This window comes from Pelmatolapia mariae, linkage group LG5, assembly GCF_036321145.2.
Source record: "Pelmatolapia mariae isolate MD_Pm_ZW linkage group LG5, Pm_UMD_F_2, whole genome shotgun sequence".
Classification (NCBI taxonomy): domain Eukaryota; kingdom Metazoa; phylum Chordata; class Actinopteri; order Cichliformes; family Cichlidae; genus Pelmatolapia; species Pelmatolapia mariae.
Window position 1 is genome coordinate 21,452,965 of NC_086231.1, and position 27,842 is coordinate 21,480,806.

Genomic DNA, 27,842 nt, shown 5'->3' on the forward strand with positions numbered 1-27,842 from the left:
TGAACCTGCTATTAATATCAAGTAATTAAAATGTCAAGCCCTATATTTCATGTGCCATACAGGATGTAAAATAAGAAAAGCTGCAGTTCTCCACAGTAAGAGTTAAACGACTGATGTTTGAGCCAAGGCCAAGTTGGTCACAGTTGATAGCACATAAAAAAACAAGTTGGATTCTGCCCTGAACATTTCTTCACTTTGCACTGCTCATAGCTTTGTATATACATATAAAACTCAAAGGGAGCCAACTTCTTGCTAATTGGATCAGATTTCATTCTTGAGGATCCGAGTTCCGTTCTGTTACACTCTCGAGGGCGAACGGTCGCGTACTTGCTACAGTCATTTCTGGTCTTTTGCTCTGTCTGCTGAGATCCTGCGTCTTAACGCGGGATTGTTCCTTTAAGAAAACTGTGAATGGTCCATGAATTTGAGCCTCGTCGCGCTGACGTAAGGGAATTGGAGAGGTTGGTGTGCCTTGCAGGAAGAGACAGATAACAGTGATGAGGACCAGGCAAAGGTACCAGATTTTTTGCCGAGATTTTTTTTCCCCCACTTGTTGTGTTTTTTTAACCTCTACATTTACCCAGCCAATTACTGAACTCGTTTGAAGTCCGTGACAGTATAACGGTGCTCATTCCCCTCCCTTTTCTGCACATCGAGGATTTTTTTTTAAAATTTAGATTGCCTCATTTTTTTCTTCAGCCATAAAAAGAATGGATCGTGACGTGTTGTAAGTAAGTAAGAAAGTCGTCTGGATATATGTGGATGAGCTAAGATGACACTGGGTATTTTATGCGGCAGAGCCTGGTGACATTTTCTTTTCTGCGCCACCGTCGGCTTCTAGAGAAAAAATGGATCATTACCAGGAGGAGCAGTCGGTAAATCCTATTACCGCGCAGCACGGGACAGCGACCAACAGCGACTCCAACTTGGGCAGCGGCCTGACTGACCTCCAGCCACCTGCTTATTTCAAACTGGAGTTCAGGAGAAACGCGGTGACCGATGACTACAAAATAACATCTCAGGTCCTTGGCCTGGGAATCAATGGCAAAGTACTGGAGTGTTACTGCAAGAAAACAGGAGAGAAATGTGCGCTCAAGGTTTGTGACTGTGCCTGCCGCTTTATTTTGTTGTTGTCGCTGGAAAGAAAGAGAACAGCCATCAATTATTCATTTCCCCACAGTTGCTGTGGTCTGCACCGTGTAATGGTGACTGGAGATCTGTGCAAATATCCTAATGTCGTTTTATCTTCAGGATTTAATGTAAACTTTAATGTGCGGCAGCTTCAAATTTCTTTGAATGATATATCATGTGATACACATGAACCAGGGATGGATGGATGGAGTAACCTGAAGCAGATTTGCTTTTTGAACTACCCAGACAGCAGTTGTGTTTCACACGCTGTTGTATGCTGTCTGGGATGCTGCTGCACAGTTTTTTACTGTGTTGTGATGTTGTTATGTGGACAATGAGCTTCTCTGTTAAAACTTTATACCCGTGTCTCTGACATATAAAAAGGAAAAAAAAAATCCCGCATTTTTCACTCATCCTTGCAGCAATTTTGAGCCCACAAAAGCTTATGTGTTGGGAGAAATGCAGCTCTAAAGCTACTTTCAGCTGCTCTCTTATTCACAAGGCTGTCGCCAGATTGGGTTGCTCCTCATGTTTGATTTGGCAGATTTTCACACCGGATGTCATTCCTGATGCAACTCTCAAGGAACTGGTGTTAATTAAATAAACAGCTGGCTATGGGATTGCAGGAAAGCCTTATAGAATTAGGCAGGAAGGGCAATCACTCCAGTTCCTCCACGTCTTTTCTTTGGAGGTGATGAAATAAGTGGTATTGTGTGAGTGGCAATGTATGTTGATGTGATATCTTCCTCCTTCAGCACTCAGCTTGCATTGTCACAGCTGTTGGGATTTGGTCTGGCGTGTACATGTAATGGAAAACAGGATACCCTCCTCAGCCCCTCTCTCTCTCTCGCAGTGGTGTACCTTTAAAGATACAGCATGTGTGCTGAGTGCAGCTTTAAAATCCTGACTTTTATTGCTCCCTCTGGAATAACTGCTCAGCAAACAGCAGTAATTTAATGCCTTTAATTTTGCCTGCCTTGAACACTGATTTGAATTTTGAAGCATTTCATTATAATGTTTAAAACATTTTGTCACGTTCAACAGATTCTCTACGACACTCCCAAAGCCCGACGGGAGGTCGAGCTGCACTGGCGAGCTTCCGGAGGTCCCCACATCGTACGGATACTCAGCCTCTATGAGAACATGCACCATGGGAAGAAATGTCTCCTCATTGTTATGGAATGGTGAGAATGAACAGCATCGCACTGTTTTTTGGCACCTTTAAGCAAAAGCCGTTGCTTAAAAATGGCTTTTACAGATATTGGAGAACAGTTTGTGAATCTGATTTAACCAACAGACTTTTCAAAGTAAATATTCTAACTAATAATTTTCTCATTTCACTGATTAATCAATGGTGTTTTAAACACTCCAGAATTTTGAAAACTCATTATAACTTCACTGAAGAGGTGGTTTGAGTGTGATTATTCGTACAAACAGCCAAAATTAAAAAATGTGAGTTTATGTGAGCATGTGTATTATTCCTTTGTGTTGTTATTTTGTTTCCTGTTAAATTTTAACTTGTTAAAACAGTTAAACTAAAACTCAAAGTGAACGCAACAAAAGAAGTAATAAAATAAATAAATATAAATAGCTAATAATAATAATAATAATTGAATGCATACAAGTCTAAGAAATGGTGGTCAAACAAAAACCCTCAAGACTGAACCCGCCTGAGCAGTTAATAGTCGGGCACAATGACTTGCTTTGTTATAAAACCGTGATTGCAGCGGACAACTGTGGTCATTTGCCAAGAGTACCCTCACTGCCCCAGTTCTGATCTCTTTGTTAATCTTGTCTCAGCATGGAGGGAGGGGAACTGTTCAGTCGCATTCAGGCCAGAGGGGACCAGGCTTTCACAGAGAGAGGTGGGTTAGAGTTCACATTTAACAGTTTCATTTAATGGTTTCTGCATTGCAATCTGCGCTACCATGTCTCTCATATCCTCCAATCAGAGGTGTCGGAGATCATGCATGACATTGGCATGGCCATAGAATACCTCCACCACATGGACATTGCTCACAGAGATGTAAAGGTACTGTAACGCTGTTCTTTCAGAAGCTGCTGAAGACCGCAAGTCTGGTTAAAATATGCAACATTGCATTAAAAAGTTAACCCTCCACACAGCTAAATGACGCATACCCAGAGTTTTAAATACAATGTCAAGTGTACATATGTAATAAGATGATGGTGACAGGCCAATCTAACTTTAGTGTAAAGTTGATGCATTGAAAATGCCACTGCATGCGTATTAGTGAGATGCAGCAGTACGCTGTGCCCTGGAAATCATTTACACAGTTAATAAAAGAAATAAAAGAAAATAAAAGATTTTATAAAACGCAGTCAGATTAAAGAGTTTTTCCTTGTTTGTTATTCTCACCACAGCCTGAAAACTTGCTCTACACAACTAAAGAGAGCAACGCTACTCTGAAGCTGACTGACTTTGGCTTTGCTAAGGAGATGACGCTGCACAACTCCCTGCAAACTCCATGTTACACTCCGTATTATGTTGGTGAGTGTCCAGTGAAATGTGATCGCAGGAGTTTCAGGTGCACTGCGTATTTGTCAGTATTAGAGTCAAAATTTGTTTTATTTCATTTATTACTGTCTCCATGTGTGTCTGCATATGATTGACGTTTTTGTGTGACTCTGCCCACATTATCGTGTTGTATCTGTTTGCCCATTCAGCGCCAGAAGTGCTTGGGCCAGAGAAATACGACAAATCATGTGACATGTGGTCTTTGGGTGTAATCATGTACATCCTGTGAGTATCTTGTGCCTCTCTAATTAGCAATACTAATGACTAAAAATCAATTCTGCATAGTGCAAAATTAAGAAAGTGTAAAGTTCTCTTCTCTCTTCTCTTCTCTTCTCTTCTCTTCTCTTCTCTTCTCTTCTCTTCTCTTCTCTTCTCTAGACTCTGTGGGTTTCCTCCATTCTACTCAAACACAAGCCAGGCCATCTCTCCAGGCATGAAACAGAGGATCAGGTTGGGCCAATATGAGTTTCCGAACCCAGAGTGGGCAGACGTTTCTGAGGAAGGTCAGACTAACAGAATAACTAAACAATACTTGCACTGCTGTGAAATAAAATGCAAGTAGAGAGAGGCTGTAAATGAATATGCTATTGGTCCACACAGTGTAAATTACTGTGCCACGGCGCTTCAGCGCTCAGCCTCACTTTAATCCTCGCACGCTCTAACAACATAATCATGTGCTTAACAGAGAGAGTGGAAATGACCTGCATAAACTTTCCGCTGACAGTAATAGGAACCTCATGGTTTGCAACACTAGATCTCTGTATGTTTAAACTTCCCATGGTGTTGTCTGTGTGTATCTTTTTGTTCTCTTGAGTGAAGAGGATTTTTTTTGTTGTTCTTTTACATTAGTTCTCGTTTCCAGTTTCCAATCACTGAAGAATTGAGAACATAACACTTCTCAGAGCTTTAGAGCTTTTGCACCATAACAACTGAGATAAACCCATAAACATATCTTTATTCCACATGCATGTTGCCCTGTTGGATTGCTTGACTGTGTTTCTTAATGTTACCTGCAGCCAAACAGCTCATCATTCAGTTACTGAAGACAGACCCCAGTGAGAGGATGACCATTGGACAGTTCATGAACCATCCTTGGATTAGTGTGAGTTAACACCTGTGCCCGTTCACCTCTGTGTTTTCTCCCAGTGCACACGCTGATGTGAATGTTTTTATTTAACAGCAATCCATGGTGGTCCCTCAAACACCTTTGTACACCTCTCAGGTTTTGACAGAGGACAAGGAACTATGGGAAGACGTAAAGGTGAGAATTGTATTTACTTCAGAATCTGGCCACAAGATGGCAGTAGAGCATTATCTCAGATCTAAAGCACAAACTGTGTCTTCCAACAGGAGGAAATGACCAGTGCCCTGGCCACGATGCGCGTGGACTACGACCAGGTGAAGATCAAAGACTTGGATACATCCAACAACCCTCTGCTGAAGAGACGCAAGAGGCCCGTTCCTCCGGGAGCTGATGGCGTGGAGGAAGCTGACAGAGGGGATGGAGATGGATCAGGAGTGTGTAACAGTCAGAGAGAAGTATTGTTTTCTGAAGAACATGGTAACATGATCACGGAAGAAAAGTAGCATTAAAACCAGAGTAGCAACATTTTCCATCCACATATCAATTGTTGTACTTTACTCGTTCTTTGTGTTCCTGCACTCACTTTAAAGAATGCCATTTATTTTTAACTCTTACTACTTAAAGTGAAATAAAATGTTGTTTTTTATCTTTTACATTGGTGTCCTGTCACATTTTACATGGCAGCTCATTTTATACAGAACACTAAGAGACTTGGAAACTTTACATTTCTTTTGATTGTGAGTGAAAATAAAGAAAGGTATTCAGTGCAGAGATTTTGTATAAGCATTAGGAACTGATTTTCCTTGCTGTAACCAATGAAAGACGATATATGGAAGCCATAAAAGATAGTTACTTAGGCAAGATAACATACAACTACTAATTCCTCTTTACAAGTCACTACTGTTTACGTGGTTATGTCACTGCACTGTCAAGGGACTAATAAACCTTGAGATGTGAAGGTGTTAACATGGTTCATGCTCGTTATTAATCTTGCCAAACATTTCTGCTTGCTTGAAATGTCTTTCTTTACCAAGCCGTTAGTGTTTCCCGTTGTACTTGGCTTCAAGATAAATGTTGTTCACTTTTTCAGTCTAAAGTGTGCAAAACCAAAACACAAGCTCTCTAATTCAAGTGTGGCAATCGAACTTGGATGTTTCATGTACACAAAACCATTAGAGAACATAATTATACTAACTACTTTTTAAACCTTGTGACTGAATCTTAAACAATGTCAGATTTTAAAGCCTTCTATTGGGATTTCTATGTGAAACCCTGATCTCATGCAGTTGGAGAAAATGAGTCAATATTTTCCACTGGAAGGGTCATGGATTTAAAGCAACATGGAAATGTAAATATTCAGGGAAAGTAAAATAATTTCCTTGGGTACAGAACTTAAGCAAATGTATGAATGTAGGTGTTTAGTAGTGTGTTTGTCTTTAAAAGTTGTGCCCCAACCAGAACAGGGAACTGTCTTCCTTAAAAACGACTTTATTTACACTTCATCCCACATATGATTAATAAGTACTCCTTTGTTTCACTGACGATTGTACAAGTGACCTTTGATTATGCACCCTCAATCATTTGGTTACTCAAAACTGAGTGGATACATGGCGTCCATAAATTTGCATGATGACATGCTGTAATGGAAACGTTACCATTCAAACTATGGTTAGGATCAGGAAGTGGTGTGTTCAGGACAGGTCCACTGGACGCATCTGGAACGGGAGGAAAGGCGAGATTAAGAGGGTTCAGGTAAGGCGAGGAAAACAGGAGTCTCTGTGATGGCCTTGGCTCTGATTACTGGAAGTCAGGTTATAAGTGACCTCCTGACGATCCGTGAGAAAGGCGTCCTCATCGGTCTGCTGGAGCCGCAGTCTAAGGTACACTTCATTAATGTCTATGAAAACAGCTGAAATATACTCATTTTTGCTGCATGTGTAGAGACATTTTAACCAGATTAGCAGCCAATTTAAAATGTTTGGTGTTTATTTGTTAGATTTATTTGATACATTTATTCATAAATGCTGTAAAATATGATGGAAAAATAAATAACAAGGCTGAGAAAATTGAATGTGTGTTAAGAGGGTAAAACACATTCCCGCCATCTGTTAAATTCTGCATGATGATAATATTAATGTAGTAGCTCGATGTACTATGATGTATGTCTCTCTGAATCATTTCATGCTCACACTTGTTTTCATGTTATCATCTGCTGCTATCAGAAGGAGCCTGGTGTATGAATGGGCCATGTGTTAGAGCTGTTTTAGTTTTACATTTAGACTAATCTTGTCATCCTCAGTCTCAGATGCTTGTTTTGTCTGGCACTGTTGTGTTGCCAGAGCATCAACCACAATATTTAAATATTATTTAAATACCACTCCGCAGTAAATAAATGAGGCATTTTTTAAAATTTTTTTCAGTGTTAGGGCTTTAGACAGTTATTTAATTAAATTTTAAATTCTGTGGTGAATTTGTTACCTTCCCTCTGTTTTCTTTTGCTTAGAGAGTAGAGGCTGTGTTCATTCTGGCCAAAACATTTCTGTTGCGAAACACAGAGGCACTGTACCTGCTTTGTCTGGTGTAGATCAAATTAGGCTATGCACAAACAGGCTCTCCCAGTTAATTACGTTACACTGACATTATCACTACCAAGAAGAAACAATTTGGGAAAAAAGACACAGAGCAGACCCAGAACAGAGACACTGATAGGAAAGACATCGTCTTCATGGTGCAGCCATAGGTGGCCATTTGATTGGCAACATAAAAATACTAAATGGAGAAAAAAAATCACAAAAGTGAAAAAAAAACCATTCTTTTATATCCTCCAACAAAATTCTGTGGTTAACTTCCAGAGTTCACAAATACATCCTTTATAGTGGCATGTAAATGGTTAATGACCCCTTTTTAGGGCACTATAAACTTCTTGTATGGTATCCTGTGTTTATATGCACACAAACTGCATTGCGCCTGTTGTTGTGAACTGGCACTCAGTAGATAAAACTGAATTATGTTAAACTGAATAGCTGTAGTGTGAAGAACACACATCCAGATCCAGGAGGGTCAGTATAGCCTGACTAACACATTCTAGACAGATGTAACTGTGTCATCAGCACAACAGAGAACATTAGATATCTTGATGAATCTCTTATAGTCTGCAGTCTTGTTATTCCATGTTTTATGTGGTATGGATGAGGCTGACTTGCCTGTGGTGAGCAAAAGCTGCTTTGAAAATGCAGTTTGAAGTACAAACTACTGACAGTAATTTATGATGCAGCATGTCACTGCCATTGTGGGTTCCCTGAGACACGTACAGATGGTTCTTTTATGGTGCTTCCTTCCTTTATTACTTGTGTTTGCTTTCACAGTAAAATTTTCTTTCCAAACAATGTCATTTTCACTCACCTGCTAACAAAACCTCACCAACTGCCCGTCCATACTCACTCCACACACCTGGCCCAAGTGTACTACTGCACAAGTACAAGAGACATAATTATACAATGCCTAGCCCGTGCTCCACCCATCCCCTGTCGCTGAGCCAAACCCACACACCTCCACCACAATGAAATACAATTATAACAATTTATAATGCTAAAACATTCCAATGACAACAAAAATCGACAGAAACTCTAATATACATGAACTGAAACATTAAATGTCACTGGAAAAGTGAAAGGTTCCAGGTTTGGTTTCATTAAAAGAAAAGGAAAAACATGTTGATTAGTCTCTGCTTAAGAAGAATAAAGAGTGCAGGCAGGGTAGAGTGGGTGCAGACAAACGTCGGGAGGGGGGGGGGGGGGGGGATTTGTGACAGCAGGATAGCTAACAGGACAAAGAAAGGTTTACAATATGGGACTTAGACCTGCTATTATGTGCGGTGTGGAGAAAGTGGAACTAACAAAAACACAGGAAGTGGAGATGAAGGTGGCAGAGCTGAAGATGCTTAAACTTTCATTGGGAGTGACCAGAATGGAGAAAAAGTTAGAGAAACAAGGCAGAGATGGTTTGGACACATGCACAGGAGAGACGGTAGACAGTGGAGCTGCCAGGCAGGAAGAAAAGAGAAAGACTGTAGAGAAGATTCATGGATCTAGTGAAGAAGGACATGCAGAGGGTTGTTGTGACAGATGAGAAGAATGCTAGATCAGCTGTGGTGATGAGCTGAAAGAAGAAAAAGTCTCTACTCAAGTGCATTAGCTCTCAAATAAAAACAAATGTTTTATTAGTGGCTGTAATCATTTGCCTAAGGCAGTGGTAAATCTATAGGACTGAGGTTTGGATTTTGCATTCTGCAGACAGCGAGCAGCTTCCACCACTTTTCACATGCACTACACATAGGTCAAGTGTGTATGGTTATCTGCCTGATGTATACATTGCCTGGGCCTTTGCAGGGTTAGAGGAAGAGAGGTGTAAGGCAGGTCAAATTGCACTATATTACAGTATTCAGTTCAGTTCAGGTATATTTATATTGCCCCAAATCACAACAACAGTTGCCTCGGGGTGCTTTAAATTGTAAAGTAAAGACCCTACAGTATTGGAGAAAACCCCACAAATCAAGTAACCCCATATGAGCAAGCATTTTGCAACAGGGAGAAGAAAAAATGTACTTTTGACAGAATGAAACCTCCAGCAGAACCAGGCTCAGAGAGGGAAAGCCATCCGTCATGACCAGCTGGGGGTTGAGGGGTAAGAGAAGAGAAAAGAAAAGAGATTGTAGGGAGGCAGGACAAAACACAGACTAAGGGAGAGAGAAGACAAAAAGGCAATGGCATGCTGCAGTGGTAATATAAACACGTGGGCAGTGAAAAGAGGTCAGTGGAGTGAAGAAGTGCTCAGTGCATCTCTGAGAGCTTCCTTTTCCCCTCCTGCATCGCAGCTCTATCTTTAGCATCCTTTGTCTAATATAGCCACTATCCCTCCTCTGCACATGTCTCGTCATTTCAGTGCACAAAAACTATTAAAAAAAAAAAAAGCTACTCTATTTGAATCACCACGCAAAATTGAATGTAGTTGAACAACCATAAAGGTATTACAAAATGTAGTTAAACTACAGGTTTACTTAAAAGTAGTCCACTATTACCTAATTGAAGCAACAGAAAGAAGTTAAATGGAAAAGAGGTCATCAGTCTCTCTGAGGAGCAGCATCTTTGCTGTAAAATGAAACTAGAATGACTCAAAGGGTTACTGTCAGTCAGGAAACGTGAGCTGGTTTCGAAAGCAAATGATTTCTTTTTTTAAAATCGGATGTTACTCATTAAAGAAGTGATTGTGTAGGAGGACGGGCGCACAGTGTCTTAAGGACAGGGTTAATGCAAAATATCAGAAAAACAAACCAAAGCTAACTGCACAAGATAATTACTGAAGAGACATTTACACAAAGACACCAGGAAGTTGCATTAAATTGGCAATTTCTAAAATTTAACACCAACATAAACATGCCTGTGTCTTGTAACTTAATAAATTGCACATCATGTATTGATGCACTTCACACCACTACTGTCTATTTCAGCTGATGAAATCTACAGTAGCACAGATACTACAGGCCATAAGTACCCCAGGGGAGAGGCCAAGCTGGAGTCGCTTAGAATGCGGTGTGGTGTGTCTCATTGAGGATTCGTCCATGCATTCCTATTTCCTGCGCTTATACTGCGTCAAGGTAAAAAGAACATTACTGCTCACATTCACTCCACCCACTCAAACTGGCACATACGCTGAAACGTGCACGCTGCTTCCAGCATGGCACAGCACGGGGCAGCTTGAAGTGTTTCCTCTACTTTGAGGTTTCCTTCAGCAACAATAGGAAGACTCATCCTGATGGGTGCGCCTGTGCTTTTCCTCGTGCAACTCTAACAACTCCTCTCATTCTGAAACACAGCGTGCCAAGTTACTGTGGGAGCAGGAAATGTACATTCCATTCAAGTACACTGCAGCGCGTGCTTTCTTCCATACTTTCCCCGCAGATGTAAGTGATCCTGTTTTGGCATCGGTGCGTGCCTCATGATTATCAGAGTGCCACTTTTAGGTTGGATTTGGGTAGATTTGCTGTGTTTTTGCAGGACTACCAGGTAGGCGTCAACTTTGCAAATGAGACTGAGGCAGAGGAGTTTCATCATACCGTGGAGGCTGCCTGTGGTTAGAATAACAACAAACACATCTACACGTATAAATGCTCTCAAAGGCTTAGCCCTGTCTCATATTTTAACACAACCTTTATATTTACAGAAAAGATGACCAGCATGATTGAAATGACAGCAGTGGGCAGTTCAACGAGGGAACTGCCTGCTGATGATTTGGGGTGAGAAAGATAGCACCACTTCGTGTCTTTAGAGTGAAGGAAAGAGCGTTAAAGAGTTTTGTGTTTTTTTGTTCTCTTTAGAATTGAACCATTGCACAGTTTGAATGAGGAGAAAGATCTCCCTATGGACACATCTTCCACGGCAGCTCCTCCAGCCTCAAGTTCTGTATGTCAAACTGTACAGTGAAATGTTAATGGGGTAACTGTTAAGCTGTTATTAGTCATTAATAATAGCATGATAAATCATTCCCTGTTATGTCTGTTTGGTGAAGTTTAAGGATCTTGACCCGGCTATGAGGAGGCTGTTGATGCAGGCCAAACTCACTGAAGAAGACCTGAAAGGCAAAGACATTGCTGAAGCTGTTGACTGCATCATCAACAAGTTTGGAGGACTGAAGGCTGTGCAGAGAGAGCTGAGAAGCAGAGGTACTATATCCCGATAAGTTTATTAGTATGTGCTCTATTTATTTACGTTTATTTTCAGGAAAAATACTATTGTTTATGTTTTAATAAGACAGTGTTCTGTCATATGCACACAGGCCCAATCTCTCAGACACTGCCAAGATCTGCAGGGGCTTCCATCTCTCTCAGTCTGAAGAAGGGCCCGTTGCCACCGGTCCCTTCCATCAAAGACAGCAACACTTTTCAACAAACACCAAAGGACATGGACACGGTAGACGAGAGTCATGCAAACACTCCGATTCCTTTCCCTCCACCTCCCCCTCCGCCAGCTCCTACAGAGAGGATCAGAAAGAGTGCAAGTTTCAAAGATGTAAGAAGAAAAGATCTCATTGAGCATCCATACTCGTACACAGTGGGTGGGCTGAACAAACTTTTGTGTTTTGTGCTGTTAGGCTGGCTCCCGAAAATCAACAGAGACAGGCGACTTAATCCTGGCTGCACTGAGAGAAGCGTTCAAAGAAAAACGGATGCTTCAGCAAAGCAATAGCGAAGATGGAGAACCTACTGCTACTATTCCTAATACTAACCAATGACGGACTCCTTTAGGAGATCTTGGAAGTCAGCTTGTACTGTAAATGTAGTTAAAGATGCGGCTTTTTGGCTTTGATCGTCAAACAAAGCAGCGGTCAGATTAAATTGCCATAAGGCCCGTGTGGTAAAATGAAAAGCCACATTGTGCATTTTAAAAAAAATCTAAAATGCCATCATATCAGTTCAGTATGCTAAGTCTTAGTTTAGAGTCATAGATGTCACTAAAATAGATAACAAAGGGCCAGATTTTCACTTCCCAACGTAAATCCCAGCTTCCTTAAATGTAGCCTACAGCAATATAAAGATAGATGAAGAAACAGATGAATTTTTAACTACTCTTTTGCTTTACTTTCTTTTCTGGAAATCTAGCTGAAAGTGTATGTTTTACTTGTCTTCTGTATAACATTTGTCATGACTGTAATGTTTATGTTTTTAAATATTCTGATTTCTGTGGGGTGTAATGTTTTATGTATTTTTTTAAAAATGTGCTTTAATGTACACCCACGGAATAAACAAAGTGGAGCACACATTATAGACAAATTATAGCTCTGTTCTCCTGTACTATAACAGCACTGCCTGCTTTCAGTTTGCTTGCAATTCAGTAAAATCTGACTTTATTTATCCAGACATAAACAGTGTAAAGGCCAAGGTCAAAGTCGACAAACAGGTGAATGTGGTAATTAAGTCAATCGCAAAGGTAAACCCCCTCTGTTCTTTTCATTGATCTTAACTTTTTGTTTTAGATGTTTTAGAGTTAACAATGCTGCTCAAGCTGTTTATGTGCTATTTGTGGACCAGTATTAAAAAAAAGATTTGGGAATAACCTCATCCAAATAGATATTTAAACCAATGTGAAGCGGTGTTTCTAATGCCTCCCCCCGGTCTCCCACCCCATGATATTATATTTCTAAATCTCAAAAGAAGAAAATGAAATTGGGTTAAGGCATTCTTAGAAGTCTGTTTTCGTGGAGAGGTGGGGATGAAAGTGGATGAGCGCTAACGCAGAGAGGTGGGTGTGCGCACGCTCCCGCAGACTGAGTCGCTTCATTCATTTGACTGGCCGAGCTGCTCTAAGCGTACTGCGCTCACCAAGCTGGGAAAAAGAGGCTTTTAAAACGGGGACCATGAGAGGCTCTTACACTCTGCGAAACGCGCAGGAGAGGCCAGGTAGGACGCTGAGTCCTGTCTTTTATTTTTCTTTATTTGCTCTTTTGTACGTGACGTTGCTGCGAGTCTTCGCTGGCACCGAGTACAGAGTGTGCTGTACGCGAGCAGCTGGGCTAACGGGCGGATGAAGTAAACAAGTGTGTGTCACGTAGGCTTGCTCCGGAGCTGTCAGCGCTTTCTGCCGTGCAAACGATGGAGGCAGACTGCGGGGCAAGGCTGGGAAATGTGTGAAAGACGGCTGCTTTCAGATGTGTTGCAGTAAATAATGGATTTTTGCTACTTTTTAAGCGCTTTGGTAGCAGCTTCCTGCAGAATGGCTGCAGCTGTTGCTTAGCTAGCTGCACGCAGCTGACAGCTATGGGAAGGAGAGCAGAGACTTGTAAACACTGTTATCACAGGGTCATAGTAGTTATGTGTCAAACATCACGCCCCAGACTCATCCCTATTACTGCCTGGGCTGTGATTCGGGAATATTTGATTTCTGGAGCTGGTCGTTGATCTGGCACTGCTCAAACTTGAAAAAGTTGATGGTTAGGAGATAATTATGAGCATACTGGTAAAAGGAGAACTTCTGGCTGTTCTTGCATTTGACCTCCGGGTAGCTTTGTCCTCTCCCACGTGGCTTCATAAGTTTGTAATCCATTGTATCGACCCAGTTATAAGGAAACTTTACTCTTGCTGTTACACCAGGGTCCCAGAGACGTGTGGATCTTTATTAGCGGTAACTCGATGATTTTCAAAAAGCACCTCCTGTAAAGTCATTTTATTAACACGTGCTATGCAGCAGGGGATGGTGCACAAGGACTGAGAGAGATTTCAAAGTCTAAACACGCTCAGGTTTTGTCACTCACTGCTTACTACTCTGTTTACTTCTGCTTGCTGTTCTTGTTCCTCCATGACTCGTTTGCACTTGTGCATAACAGCAGCACTTGGCCTAGCTCTAATGCTATGTCCCATATAATACAACGTTTTAGTTATTATAGGAACAGGCGCTTATGTAATTCTATTAGTCATGTATCCCGATGAGTCTGTTTAATATTGCATAAGACACCATGCAGCTGTGGTCACGGAGGTTTAAATGTGTGCAGCCTGAGCTGCTGTGGCAGGTGTACGAGGGATGAGCAGAGCTCAGGCTGCACTGGTGAGGAGACGTGCTTTACTGGCTGTCCTTATTATGCACAGACACAGAGTACACAGAGAGAGGTGGGGCTGGGCAGAAAAACAGGAAAATCATACTGGAGTCAGTCTATCTGTGTGCAGCTGATCTGTTTATACTGAGGGGGCTGTTTAGTGTGGCGATGGCAGCTGATGTGCATATTAAGCTGCCCTTGCTGTTTAACAATAATCACTGCTACTCGGAGTGGAGGGTTGGAAAGGCACTGAGTTGGCTTAGTCATGAGCACCAATATGTGGTTATAACTGCAGATTGGCTAGGAATATGTTCCAGCATGTGCAGCAGAGCCTTAACAGATTATATCATTATGTTTAGCCACAATAGCTGTAACTCCTGCAGGATATTCATCTCCGGGGCTCAGAGGTTGCCTCAGACGCTGCAACAAGACTGCCTTCTTTCACCATCCTTCTCTCTGTAATAAAATATCATTAAAAAAATCTTTATATTTGGACATTTTCATATCCTCCAGATTGTGGCTCTAAATCCCTCTAGTCCCTTCTTAAAGGCTTGGTCTCACTCTCCCCGCACTTCCCTCTCCCTCCTGCCCTCCCTCTCTCCGTCTGCTCTATATCTAGGTGAAAGTTCACCCGCTCACACAGACTTGCAGCGAAGGCTTCATGCGAGGCTGAGGCTGTGTCATGTTTATGCACTGAGTGTGCAGCTCCACGGTGCTCTGATCTAGCTGCTGCTTTTGCACGTGGGAGCGTTCAACCTCAAGGTCGTTGGAGGTGTTTTTGTTGTGCCTTACTTGGTCTTTGTTAATCACCCCCGGATGAAACGTCTCCTCTGTTGTTCTCCACACTGTTTAATTAAGTATGAACCGACAAAATGATTCTGGGTCACACCATTCATACAGATTAGTTACAAAAATATTACTCTTTTAATCTGTGTTAATTGACAAAAGATTCATTGGCAGCATATTCGAAAAGCAGAAACAGTAAAAAGGCTCTATTTTTAGCTTCTCTGCTGTGAAGATTTGCTGATTTTTACTGGCTTAAATTGAATGATTTTTGCACAAAAAAAGGAATTTCAATCACCTTGAACACAGGAAATTGTGAGCAACATTTTGTGTGATTTTTCAGTCCTTTATCAGAGTCAGAATGGAATTAAATGCTTAATAAAGCAGACAAGACCACAGACTTTTAATAGCTTGACAGCTTCAGGCATTATCACTCAGCAGTGTAGACAAATCCTTTCAGATGAGTCCGAAAATCAAACTCTGTCTTTTTAGGATTATCTTGTTGCCAATTTCCTGCACGTGATAGCCTACAGTCCAAAATGAGCCAGAAAAACAAGAGCAAACATTGAGTAAAAGTACCCGAACAGGAATTTGAATATGGTCATTGTGAATTTCCAGCTTACCTCTTAAACAATGAAACCATTGGGACAGCCTGGGATCAATTTCATGTACAATGTCATGTTCTCTAATGAATGCGTGTTGTTTACATGGTCAGCAGGAAGCGAGGTCCTGATGTGTAGAGGTAAAATAACTGGGCCTACAACGATATTAGGTTATGGAGTGAACATTATTTTTCTTCTGTATGATGCTTGATGCACAACACACATCCAGCGACATAAGGTAACTCCTCAGTGGTTGTCAACATTTCAAGGTGCTGAATATGAGTGTTTTGTATTTTTAAAATGTCTGTTACTCCCAACCAGCTAGCATTTTTCCTTATTGTCATGGCGGTACTTGATAACCTTGAGCTACCCCTCCAGTGCATCTGCCTGCAGACCGACTCAGACTCCAGCGTGTTGGACTGCAGATATCTATAATTAGTCCTTGTTGTGCTGGTGCAGGAGGGGAAACTCTAACCAGAACCTGCAAGCTCACCACAAGCTACAGAGCAGAACAAAGACTACCCAGCAAGTCCAAAGATGGTGGTGTTGGAGTCTATCTGAGGGAGGAAAGAAATCAGGGAATGCCTCAGCCACAGGGATTGAAAATGGGCCAGGTCATCTTTATTCCATCACTCTTAATTTGGATCATATCCTGTTTGCAGGACGGTTTCATGTGTATTTAACAGATTTCAAAGCCATCCCAAACAAGCTGCTTCGAGCAAGAAGACAGAAAGAAAGTGTTCTCAAACCAAAGCAATCCAGCTGAAATATGGGTTATAAAGGCTGCTGTTTGGCACTGGTTGTGTAACTTCGGGGTGAACTTTAGCCCACATTAGATTGGAATCTGTTACATATTCCTCTAAATGATGCTGTGGGTCGAAGCCTATATTTAGGGAAAGTAGGATCATAGTGGCCGAGAAACAGGACTGCCATCTGCTCTCGTCTGCAGCTCACATGAACAGAGTTTCAAATCCAGATACTTTTCACTTAGAGATTTTCTGAGATGTTTTTTGTGGAAGAAATTATGAAACCAGACGAGTAGACTTAGAACTTGTACATATACCAAATATTCATACATACATACAAAGAGTTTGTTAAGGATTATATTGAAAAGGTCAAATGACTCGGGTCATTGCAGGTCACTAGATGCTGTATTTTAGCAGGATGAATTTAAAGACTAATTTATATAGTCGTTACTGGACATTATGTATTTGTTATTCATTTATAATTTTCGTTTATCAGATATGCCACTTGTGTTGTTTGTGCCATTCACCAGATTAAACTGACACAAACTTTCCAAGAACTCAGCCTCTGAGTGGTTGAAGAATAACTTTTACTGTCCCTAAAAGCCTCCCTAGCCTGTAGGCATGCATGCTTGAGTGCTTTTATTTGCTTAGAAAGCCAAATGTTTGAGCATGTCTGTTGATTTCCTGAAGCCCTGAAGTGAAAGGCTGATGGGATTAGTGCTGCTGACATGCTGACTGCTCTCAGACACTCCTGCCTGCTGACCTTTTGCCTAATGACCTCTGGTGACACCATAAACGTCTCCTTACAGATTTGTCCTCATTGTAGGGCCTGCTTTGTTGAAGCACAGCGCCCTCTGGTGTCAGAACCTTGGTATTATGTTTGGGCTTGTCAGCATTGAGAAAAAACGATGATTACAGGATGTTGTTGAACTGACATGACTCACTTATTACTTAAAAGTGCAATTTGAGTCTGCTGTTCATCTAAATTTGTCGCTGAGTTTAATCTGGGGCTGCAGGATTGATCTTTTCCTGCCTCTGCAGGTTTGTGCTGCCGTCTGCATTTTCTCACAAGTTCCCATTTATTGTTTGAGTCATAAAAACTGTCAAGCAAGCACATTGTGGCTTCTGACTTTGACTTTTACCCAGCTGTGAATTCAGTTTATTTATTTTCAGTTTATTTATGATGCACTGTACACTTTACTACAAGTGGGAGCAAATAACTGATTCACACTGATTTACCTAACAGAAAATTAATCTGCTTTTTTTGAGAAACACAGAGAAATGTGACGATGTGTTGGTCCATGTCCATGTAAGTTATCCTCCTCAGACCCGAGCTCTTGGTTTAGATGCATTTTAGATGTGATTACTTCGACCTGATGAGAATATAAACTTATCCTATTTGAACAGGAATTTGTTACATTGTTACATAATTGCTGTAGATTTTTAAAGTATTTGTGTTTTTAAGACAGCACACTTATTTTTTCAGCATAACACAATAATGTCTGCCTCCGTGTTAGCACTGAGCTGAAGTGGACATATGAGTATTGGACTGTTGCTGTATATGTTACCCCGGGCCATCTACTTAGTGCCTTTTGTGGTATTTCTTACTGTAGCTATGATAATGTTACACAGCTCAGCAGCGAATCCTACCTCAGTGACTGTTTCACCACTTAATTGGATATCTTTAAATTGTCTGGCAAAACTGAGGTGCTTGTGTTCGACTCTGTTTTACTGAGGTCGGTCAACGCATTGGACTCTCTGCCAGAAACATCAAATCCTCAGCTAATCTTGGAATTATTTTCCTGTCTTCAAGCTCATCCTTGTCAAGCTCAGTCTTTACTGTCACTCAGTAAAAAGCCAGGCTCCTGCCTAAATACGTACAGCTGCTAAGGCCTTATTCCAACCGTCGTCCTCTCTTGTTTAATTTTTTCACGCTCTTATTTTAAATCCAGAGGCGACTACACTTTCTAAGTTGTGGGGCTTAAACTTTGGAAAAGCCTTCCTCTTTATATCAGTTTGGCTGAATCAGTGTTTTGTTTAAAACAAATGCTTGAATCGTGTTTATGTACTATATGTTGGGGTGGTAAATGCATGTTTTTTGACAGACTGTAAAGCTATTTGTAAATGTGTGAGGATAGTTATTGTTATTCTCCCCGCTTTTTATTTTATTTTTTATCGTTTTTATTCAGAAACCCCTAGGCTTTTCTTATATCATTTTATATAACAGTAAAAACAAACTACTATAATTTGTCAAACACTATACTTAATGCTATACTATACACTATATTCGTGTTTGTATTTATTAACCAGTTTCATTTTTGTTTAAAAAAAATATTTACATCTATCAGACGGGAGTTTCTGCTGTATCTTCCTTTGCTGGCAACTTTTGCCACATGAAGCATGTGTGATCAGTGAGGCCCGTGACTGGGTCGTGTAAAGCTGAGGCTTCCATGGTTTTCACGATGATGTTGAGCTGAGCTCCCAGTAGTCCGCATGCCCTTCTTTCCTGCCCATGCGCCTCTGCTATTGGCTGCGGGGCCTCTCGTTCCATTTCTGATTGGCTCAATTTCTTGCTGCATTCACTGCCCATGTGTGCTTCATGTGAACGCCTAAAACTTGTTTTTCACTTAGCGTCTTCGAATCGTACGTGCGTAGTTCACGAGTTATTACGGTAACTTGTAAACAGTCGCGTTTTCGTGGAAGATGTTTTGCTTATTTTTATTTATTTATTTATTTACAGATGTTGGATCCTTGTGATATTTTCAACACAAGACGCTAAGAAAAAGGCTTCACAAGACTTTAAAACACAAAATGGTCAACAAAAGCATTGAACTTTATATGACCCTGGAGTGAATTTATTTGCTTGATTGAGTATTATTTGGGTAAACATTATAATGTCTTTGGAGTATTTTGTCTGTTATTAACACAATTGCATTTCAATTCTTCAAACTCAGTTGTGGCTCTTAATCAGACTTACATACGTAAAATCACGGTGGGAGTTTTTATGTAAGCACCTGGTATAATACTGTCACGTGAAACATGTAAATACATTAATTCACGCTGACATGGGGAAAAAAACGACTGAAGTATCGTTACAAACTGTACCGGGACATTTTGTTTCCTTCCCTCCCTCGCTTTCCGTTGCGCTCAGTATCCAGTCCTTACGGTAATGGGGAAACCGCTGTTCCTCAGCTGATATATGACATCTACCCCCCTGCAGAATTTCAGTGCCAGGCTGAAGCCCACCGCCTCAGTTTGTTTTCAGGAGAGTAACGTAAATGACCCAACAACCAGGATGATAGACAATCAAGAGTTTATGGTGGAGGCTTACCCGCGGGAGCTCACCCAGAACCCGCTCAGGAAGATCTGGATGCCGTGCAAAAACGGCCACATCGCTCATAGACGCGGTAAGATGCAGCAGGTCGTCAAGTGCGCAAAGGATGTGTGTCGGAGATGCGATTTCGCTCATCTGTGGATATGATCTCGTCTCTGGTCTCTCTCATTTTTGTTCTGTTTTGCACGTTTAATGGTCAGATTTGTGTTTGAACTTATCACATTAGGCATGGCTGGTTGAGGTGTTGCGTGCTCGGTAATGTTGCATCAGGCGCATCTTGTCTGGTCCATATTTCTCCTGACGTCACATGCAGGGAGTGGAATTCTGAATCAGCTTAGCATCCGATTACACAGGTCTACTGCTTATAGCCAACGCGCCTTATGTTAGTTTGTCTTGTAGGTGTAACACTGGGCAGCTGGCCTTTAATGTGACCTGGGTGCTTTGTTTTGTGTCTGATTTTCTCTCTCACTTTTTTTTTTTTTTTTTTTGCTGAGTCAGTGTCTGCCTTCCTCAGAGCTGTTTTTAGTTTTAGTTTTTTTTTTTAAAAAGCTACAGCTAGTCCAGTGCCGTTTTGGCATAACACACGTTATCTTATCAATGACCATGTAATAATATTATGCTGCACGAGTCTCCTTAGACATCAGTCTAAATTTCCTTCTCTCAAATGTATTTGATGTGTGGGAGTGTCTTAGTACTTCAAGATATTCCTATGGATGTTTCTTTTTTTGCATAAGCAGGAGGTTTTTGTTTTTTTACTAAACAAACAAATAACAGCAAAAAAGTAATTAGTAACAGAAGAAAAACGGAAATTGCTAGTTTAAGTCTTTAATTTAAACACTTGTTTGGGGCTGTAACAAGCAGACCTTTGTGGTGGTCCAGCTGAATTTCAGCCAAGTCTTTGTTGTTGCGACTGCAGAGCACAAACCTGGCATTTTTCCACCTAATTAATCAGCATGTGCTTCTGGTTAGCTATTAAGGAAACATGTAGGCTTCTGTTCTGCTGTCTGAATTTATGTGCTCCTCACAGCCTTGTTTTTAGCTGCACTTTTAATTGTAATTTTTTCACTTTTTCTTGATCTCAACCTGTCTCAGACATGTCGGAGCTGGCCCCCAGCTCTCATAGAGCCCAGCGAATATAAAATGCACATGAAAGATTTTAGTCTGAAGCACGTGGCTTGCATTTTTAAGCAGTCTCATTGTTTTACCTCATCTTTATTCTGTAGCAGTGCATATAACTGTTACAAAAACTTTTTTTTCCTCTAAAAAAGCCCTGTAGACTAATTAGTGTGAATTGTTGTTGATCACCAAATTAAACATGTGAAAAGCATTCAAATTTAGTTTCTTTTTTCTCTCCGTCTCTGTCAGTGTGCATGACAAACTGCCCGACCCTCATTGTGACAGTTGGACTTCCAGCTCGAGGGAAAACCTACATTTCAAAGAAGCTCACACGCTACTTAAACTGGATAGGCGTGCCAACAAAAGGTAGGAGCCACTTCCTTAAAATCGTACATAAAGTGAAAACCAACATGGCTCTGTGTAAACAACACAGTCGTCTCCTCTCAACAGAGTTCAATGTTGGCCAGTACCGGAGGGAGTGCCTGAAAATCTACAAGTCCTTTGAGTTTTTCCGTCCAGACAATGAAGAAGGCCTAAAAATCAGACGGTGAGTCTGCACATGATTTTCTGGATGTCATGCAAAGTTTAATTCCAACCATTCCACCAGACTTCACCACCAGAGGTGAAGAGAGGAGAGCTCAGCTGTGAAATTACCTGCTGGGTTGATCGGTCAGACTGAAAACCTGGTAGCTTTCAGCTATCATTGGCACATGGATTAACCGCTACAGCTTGGTTTTATGTATAAAATGATACGTTTTTCTTTCATAACGTAAAAAACAATGCCGCAAAGACTGACCACAAAGCCTAGAATAATCCCAGTACAAATCTGAAATGTAAAAATCTCTCTCGTGTCTTTCCACAGTCAGTGCGCTTTGTCAGCTCTTAATGATGTACGGCAGTACCTGAGCGTCGAAGGAGGACAGGTTGCGGTGAGTCCTTGAGTCTGTCCCTGACGTCTGCTGTAATCCTAGAACACATAAGCACATAGAACGGCTGCATAACGCTTGTTTTTCCATGTTGTTTCAGGTCTTTGATGCCACTAATACAACAAGAGACAGAAGAAGGACCATCATCATGTTTGCTGAGCAGAATGGATACAGGGTATGTTTAAAGCAAGATGGTACTCTTTTTTCCTTTTTTTAAAATTTGGATAGGCGACCTGAAACTGTATTTTCTTGTCATTTCAGGTTTTTTTTGTGGAGTCTGTGTGTGAAGACCCAGAGGTCATTGCCCAAAATATAGTGGTAAGCTTTGTCTCCTTTCATTAAATCCAGTAGAATCAAAACAGGACTTTTAAAATTTCTGATATACCTCCCCAAACATTGGCTGCTGAGTCCAAAATAAAAATCAAGAGAAAATTTAGCTTTAAAATTCATCAGAACTGAGTTGCAGACATAGACTTTATATGAAAGATGGATGTAGCTGCTGTAGCATCACCAGTTGGTTAGTGAAGTCCAGTTTTGAAGCTTTGTGTTGAGCTTTTTAGAGTGCTGCTGTTTTTCAAAACACACATCATGATCGGGGTGTGGATGGGACTCAGAAAACAAGGATGCTCGTATGAATGGTTGTTTAGTTGTTGTGAATGAGTCTTGAACCTAGCTTAGACTTTAAACTAATTAGGAAGGAGTTCACTGAGGTTGCAGACCAAGACAGAGAGAGTCAGACTTAAAGCAGCATGAGGCAGCAAACTTCCCCTTCCTGGTTTCGTCTACTCACATCCTCTCCTTGTGTTTCCTCTTTGTAGCAAGTTAAGCTGGGAAACCCAGACTACATTGACTGCAACTCAGATGAGGCCATCAAGGACTTCATGAAGAGAATAAAGTGTTATGAGTCATCCTACCAGCCTCTGGATGAGGTTCTCGACAGGTGACGACATACAAAACATGAAAGCGCCGTATTTTTAGCGGGATTTTTTGCAACATGAGTTAAACTTTGGTTTTGATGTATGTAGATGTTGAATAGTAGGCTTTGACACAGGGATGCAGTTCTTCTTTCAGTCATGAAAACAAATAGAGCTAGATTTATTTAATTTTTTTGTGTTTTGCACATTTTACCTCTATCTTGTATCTAGGCTTGTTTTGCTTCTTTTCACAATGGAGCGGGTTTCTGTCTTTATCAGCTGCACATTTGCTAGTTAGGTCATAGCTGCAGTTACATGAGAGGGTAAAATTTTAGGATAGCCCTACCCTCTCACAGCGTGCACCCATCAGTAGAGTGGATGAAATCAGTTCAAGCTCACAGGTGATTAACAGAACGTCTCATTTCAGGGATCTGTCCTACATAAAGATAATGGACGTGGGCCGTCGTTACCTGGTGAACCGTGTCGTTGACCACGTCCAAAGCCGAATTGTCTACTACTTGATGAACATCCACATCACACCGCGCTCCATCTACCTCTGTCGCCACGGTGAGAGCGACCTCAACATCAAGGGACGCATCGGAGGAGACTCGGGCTTGTCTGACAGAGGAAAAGAGGTCAGTGTCTGTGCATGTAGAGAAAATATGGCAGCACATATGTTTCAAATCACCGAGTTGATCTAATGCATCCTTCTGTGGTGCTCTCTTGCCGTCCAGTTTGCCAAACGTCTGAGGAATTTCCTCCAGGAGCAAAACATCAAAAATCTTAAAGTGTGGACGAGCCAGATGAAGAGGACAATCCAGACCGCGGAGATCCTTGGAGTGTCGTACGAACAGTGGAAATCTCTCAATGAAATTGACGCTGTATGTCCACCTCAGGTTTTCCTTACTTCTGTGCAAAAGCTTCTGTGGAAACATTTGCGTGAATGCTGAACATGTTTCCTCTTCTCTTTCCACAGGGCGTGTGTGAGGAGATGATGTATGAGGAAATCCAAGAGCGTTACCCTCTGGAGTTTGCCCTGAGAGACCAAGACAAATACCGGTATCGCTATCCGAAAGGAGAGGTGAGCATAAAACTTCTTTTTTAAGGATTTTTTAGTTGTTTTTTGGTTGTTTGAGTTTTAAAAACAGTTGAGAGTGTGACTGATCTGCGAACCTCATTCAGTCATATGAAGACCTGGTTCAGCGGCTGGAGCCTGTGATCATGGAGTTGGAGAGACAGGAGAACGTTTTGGTGATTTGTCACCAGGCAGTCTTGCGCTGTCTTCTTGCATATTTCCTGGACAAGACTGCAGGTAAGAAGGACTCAAAGTAGGCAGTTTGAAGTTTTTTTTACTTTACCATCAGAGTAGGCTTTTTGAAGTCTGACCCTGAAATTTATTATAACTTTCTGTCACTACAGATGAGTTGCCTTATCTTAAGTGCCCTTTGCACACAGTACTGAAGTTGACCCCAGTGGCTTATGGTAAGTTCTGTAAATTAAAAAGCTTCTAACACGTTCACAGTTATACATGAGTCCTTAAATTCTATTCTTGTTGTATCATTGGAAACAAAATTTCAGCTTGTATTAACTTTTATCAAAAGCAGTTAGATGTAAACTTTAAGATAAATATTGTGAAAATGTTTATCAAAATAAAACACCTGAGATATTAAAAATGGCTTGCCAGTGGGCGTGAACATAATATTATAAATATTATATTTATTTAGTATATTTAAAAGGAATATTTCTGTATTAGAAGTAACTACTGTTTGCTCTTACGCAGGATGTGAAGTGGAGTCTTTCTGTTTAAGCGTGGATGCTGTAAACACACAAAGAGACAGACCAGAGGTAGGTGTCACCAGCAGCACTCAGACCTTTGACCTCACTGCATTTTTACCCTGTGACCCACAGCTCAGTCAGGAGGCTCCCTCGCACTGTATACATAGGAACCACGACAACAAATAATATTCAACGAAACAAATAATACTCAGGCAACATTATTACAAATGTTTAGATTCTCTAAGCTGCAGACTCAGTGGTGTTTCACACTCTTTAGAGAAAAGAATTAATATAAAAATAGAATTTAAAGTTTGGGTTAGTCTATTTGCAGATTCAGTATAAGGTTTTAGGGTTTAGAATAAATTTGTGTCTGTATGTATTGCTGATGCTCATTTCACAGTACAAACAGGGGTCTGAGGGATCTGAATGGAGAATCCAGAGAACTGATCTGTCAGTAGGCTGTAATTTTGTATCTGCTGATATCTAATCTCAGAGCACAGGTTACCGTGGCGATATCCTGCTGAGAACCAGCCTATTCATTTATGTCCTCTGTAAAGGATATTTGTTTTTGGTCTATATCTTTTGATTTATTTGAGCTATGCTAATAAATCCTGATGTACTAAACAGAGGACATCCTCGGCTTTCCATTGATATCTCTGCTTTTAGCTCAGAAACTTCAATGGGAAGATGAATTTTTCCTCGGTTCTCAGGAGGATGTATTCCAGTAAGAAGTGAACCGCCTTCATAGTAGAGAAAACCCAGGGTTAACCAGTCCTGTTTCGTATTACAGACCTTTGGTCTCTCGAGAGGCACAACACCTATTCCAACATTTACTGTAGCTCTCACTCCTGAGCAGGCCTAGCAGTCAGTGCTAATCCGTCTGTTTCTTCTTATCACACAGAGATTGTAAACTTTCACTCACACGTTCACTGTCCGTCCTCCAGTGATCCCTGACAGCAATCAAAACAACTGTGAAGTTGCTTATTATTGACATTTCTACCTCTTTTCTCATCAGCTATGACTTTGACTTTTTCCTCAGGTTTGCCATCTGAGTAAGAGCTGCATGCTCAGATGGCTGTTTTAAGATAAATAAATTATCTGTGTGCGCTCATGAACATGTACCAATAGCTTTGTGTTAGACTGTGGTTGTGTGAAACGTTGTGTTTGGAGTTAGGCAGGTGGTTGATAGTGTCAGAGTGAGTAAAGGGTATATGTATGCTAATCAAATAAAAAAAAAAAACAGAAATTGCACGTTTTATGCTGTGAAGTACATTTTTAACTTTGTTTTAAATCTATTTTCTCAGTAGATGATGTTTTCAGTTCTGGTTGATGTGTAATTTAACTGAACACAAGTGAACTCGTACACCTCAGCATTGATTCTGTTTACTGCAGTGGTCTCACTGACTGAAGTCGACCCATCCTGTGTTATTGTCTTAAGTTTAAATATGTGGCAAGTGTGTGAACACAATGAGGAAAAATAACAGGGGCACTCCATCAGTGTTTTTAAGTTGTTTTAATGGCATTTCAAAAAATTAATTTATTTCTGATTGTGGCTGATTTGTATTTACATTCATTATTTATAGACGTGTATTTTAATGTAGCTTGTTTTCTTAACTATGTGATGGAGACTGTTGCTTTAAATCTCAACATTTTTGCTGCTTCTAAAATGATTCACAGTTTCACCATTGCGATGTAGGCTTTGTGTCTGTGCTACCAAAGTGAACATGTCGAACCTCCAATAGAACCAATAAGTTGTTTTACAAAAAATCAGCATTAATGTTAACTTGCTGCTGGATACAAAAAGACTTTGATTTAATTGAATGTAACATCATTTCTTCTCAACTGTGTTGAGTCTTACACATTGTACACATAAAAATCTAGATAAAAATAAATACGTTTGTTTCTCACACTATTCTTTTGGTCAAAGTGTTTATTTTGTCAAAGCTAAATTACACAAAGTGATTACACTTAACGCAGAAAACTGACTTCAAGTCATACATGTCAGTGGGGTGTGGGTAGATGTTTGATCAGCGGGCTGATATTAGCCGTTTGGTGATGTGTTAACACTGATGTTTATAACAGCTGAAAAATGTAAATTGAGTGTTGCTGTGGTACAATTTATGCATGGTTTCTCCACCAGAGGGCACTCTGCAGCTTCCCTGTTAGCAACACACATTTGGAAGGCCACAAATAACAACCAGCGGGTCTGAGTAGCCGGGCTGAATAAATAACTACACATTACAAAAGTATCAGTGTATATGAATGTCAGGTTTTTAAATAACCAAATATCAGTATTAACAAATCTGACATCAGTCGTGCTCGAGTGTGAAACGGAATAAGTTATAAATAATTAAGCTGTGTATCAATACTTGTACAATTAAATGCTAGCTTCTGTAATGCCCTTTTAACACATATTAAAAATCTGTTTGACTTTCGTACCGCTAAAGGCCTCTGGAATATGTTTTAATTATTTGAAATCAACAGTTTAAACAGATTTTTTTTAATGTCATCATTAAGAATCACTGTAGCTGCACTCACAAGGTCTGCTACTATCACCTCATGAGACAATGGCTCATTCTTATAGTGAATATGGAAATCAGGTAATTAATGAACAAGTGAATTAATGTAAAACTAAATGTAACTCAGTTTTTTCCTCTCGTCCCTCTTCCAGAATGTGAATGTGCAGCGCAGCACTGAAGACGCTCTGCAGACAGTCCCTGCTCACTTCTAAACTCCTCCACTTCCTGTCCCAGCCGAGACCTCATCTGACTGTTTTTTTAGGATTTCTGAACAGCCTTCACGGTGCTGCTCAGCTGCTGAATGAGGCAGCTTTTCCCTGTCTCAGAGACATCTTTTTACACTCTCACTGTAAAGCACTTTCACTAAATGTCCTCCATTTTATACATTTATTTTTATCGTACAGTAGCTTGACTCTTTGGGGGAGGGCAACAAAAGGCAGGTGTGAATTTTTTTTTTTATATGTGGACCTTGTTAAAGGTGCAAAAATATTAACTTTAATCATTGTCTTCCATGATTATATTAATATTTACTGTATAGTGGGCATTGTGTATACTGCCATATGGGCCCGTTGTTCGTTTCTGAAGGTGTTTTTATATGAAGAAAGAGAAGGGAAAAAAACAACACCAGAAAAAGATCGAGGACACTAATCACAAATTGCTTTTTAAGTGTTTTCCTTTTCTTGGCTGTTAACGTTTCTTTCTTTCTTTCTTTTTTTTAACTAAATGGAACAACGTGCCGTGACTGCTCTCGGTGTTATAAATGAAATCATCCCAGAGATTTAACAGCGAGCAA

At 40.6% G+C, this 27,842-nt stretch overlaps 2 protein-coding genes across 5 annotated transcripts; both read left to right on the forward strand.

Moving 5' to 3' along the window:
- Positions 1 to 441: 441 nt before the first annotated feature.
- On the forward strand, positions 442 to 5,404 carry LOC134627782 (MAP kinase-activated protein kinase 2-like). Of its 2 annotated transcripts, XM_063474166.1 has the most exons (11): positions 442 to 731; positions 842 to 1,097; positions 2,176 to 2,315; positions 2,932 to 2,996; positions 3,084 to 3,163; positions 3,514 to 3,640; positions 3,817 to 3,892; positions 4,046 to 4,170; positions 4,684 to 4,769; positions 4,848 to 4,928; positions 5,018 to 5,404. In XM_063474166.1, exons 2-11 carry the CDS (start codon positions 849 to 851, stop codon positions 5,252 to 5,254), a joined length of 1,266 nt encoding a protein of 421 aa, XP_063330236.1. In that variant the 5' UTR covers positions 442 to 731; positions 842 to 848; the 3' UTR covers positions 5,255 to 5,404. The 2 variants fall into 2 exon arrangements, with proteins under 2 accessions (XP_063330236.1, XP_063330235.1); XM_063474165.1 differs by having other exon boundaries at positions 443 to 1,097.
- Positions 5,405 to 13,067: 7,663 nt separating this feature from the next.
- On the forward strand, positions 13,068 to 27,795 carry pfkfb4b (6-phosphofructo-2-kinase/fructose-2,6-biphosphatase 4b). 3 transcript variants are annotated; one of them, XM_063474170.1, is made up of 14 exons: positions 13,068 to 13,203; positions 21,164 to 21,280; positions 21,365 to 21,461; positions 21,777 to 21,843; positions 21,941 to 22,015; positions 22,102 to 22,158; positions 22,659 to 22,780; positions 23,182 to 23,389; positions 23,489 to 23,635; positions 23,731 to 23,835; positions 23,937 to 24,066; positions 24,174 to 24,236; positions 24,535 to 24,599; positions 27,202 to 27,795. In XM_063474170.1, exons 1-14 carry the CDS (start codon positions 13,161 to 13,163, stop codon positions 27,259 to 27,261), a joined length of 1,356 nt encoding a protein of 451 aa, XP_063330240.1. In that variant the 5' UTR covers positions 13,068 to 13,160; the 3' UTR covers positions 27,262 to 27,795. The 3 variants fall into 3 exon arrangements, with proteins under 3 accessions (XP_063330240.1, XP_063330239.1, XP_063330237.1); XM_063474169.1 differs by lacking the exons at positions 13,068 to 13,203; positions 27,202 to 27,795 and adding exons at positions 19,640 to 19,871; positions 25,432 to 27,189; XM_063474167.1 differs by lacking the exon at positions 13,068 to 13,203 and adding an exon at positions 19,642 to 19,871.
- Positions 27,796 to 27,842: the final 47 nt, after the last annotated feature.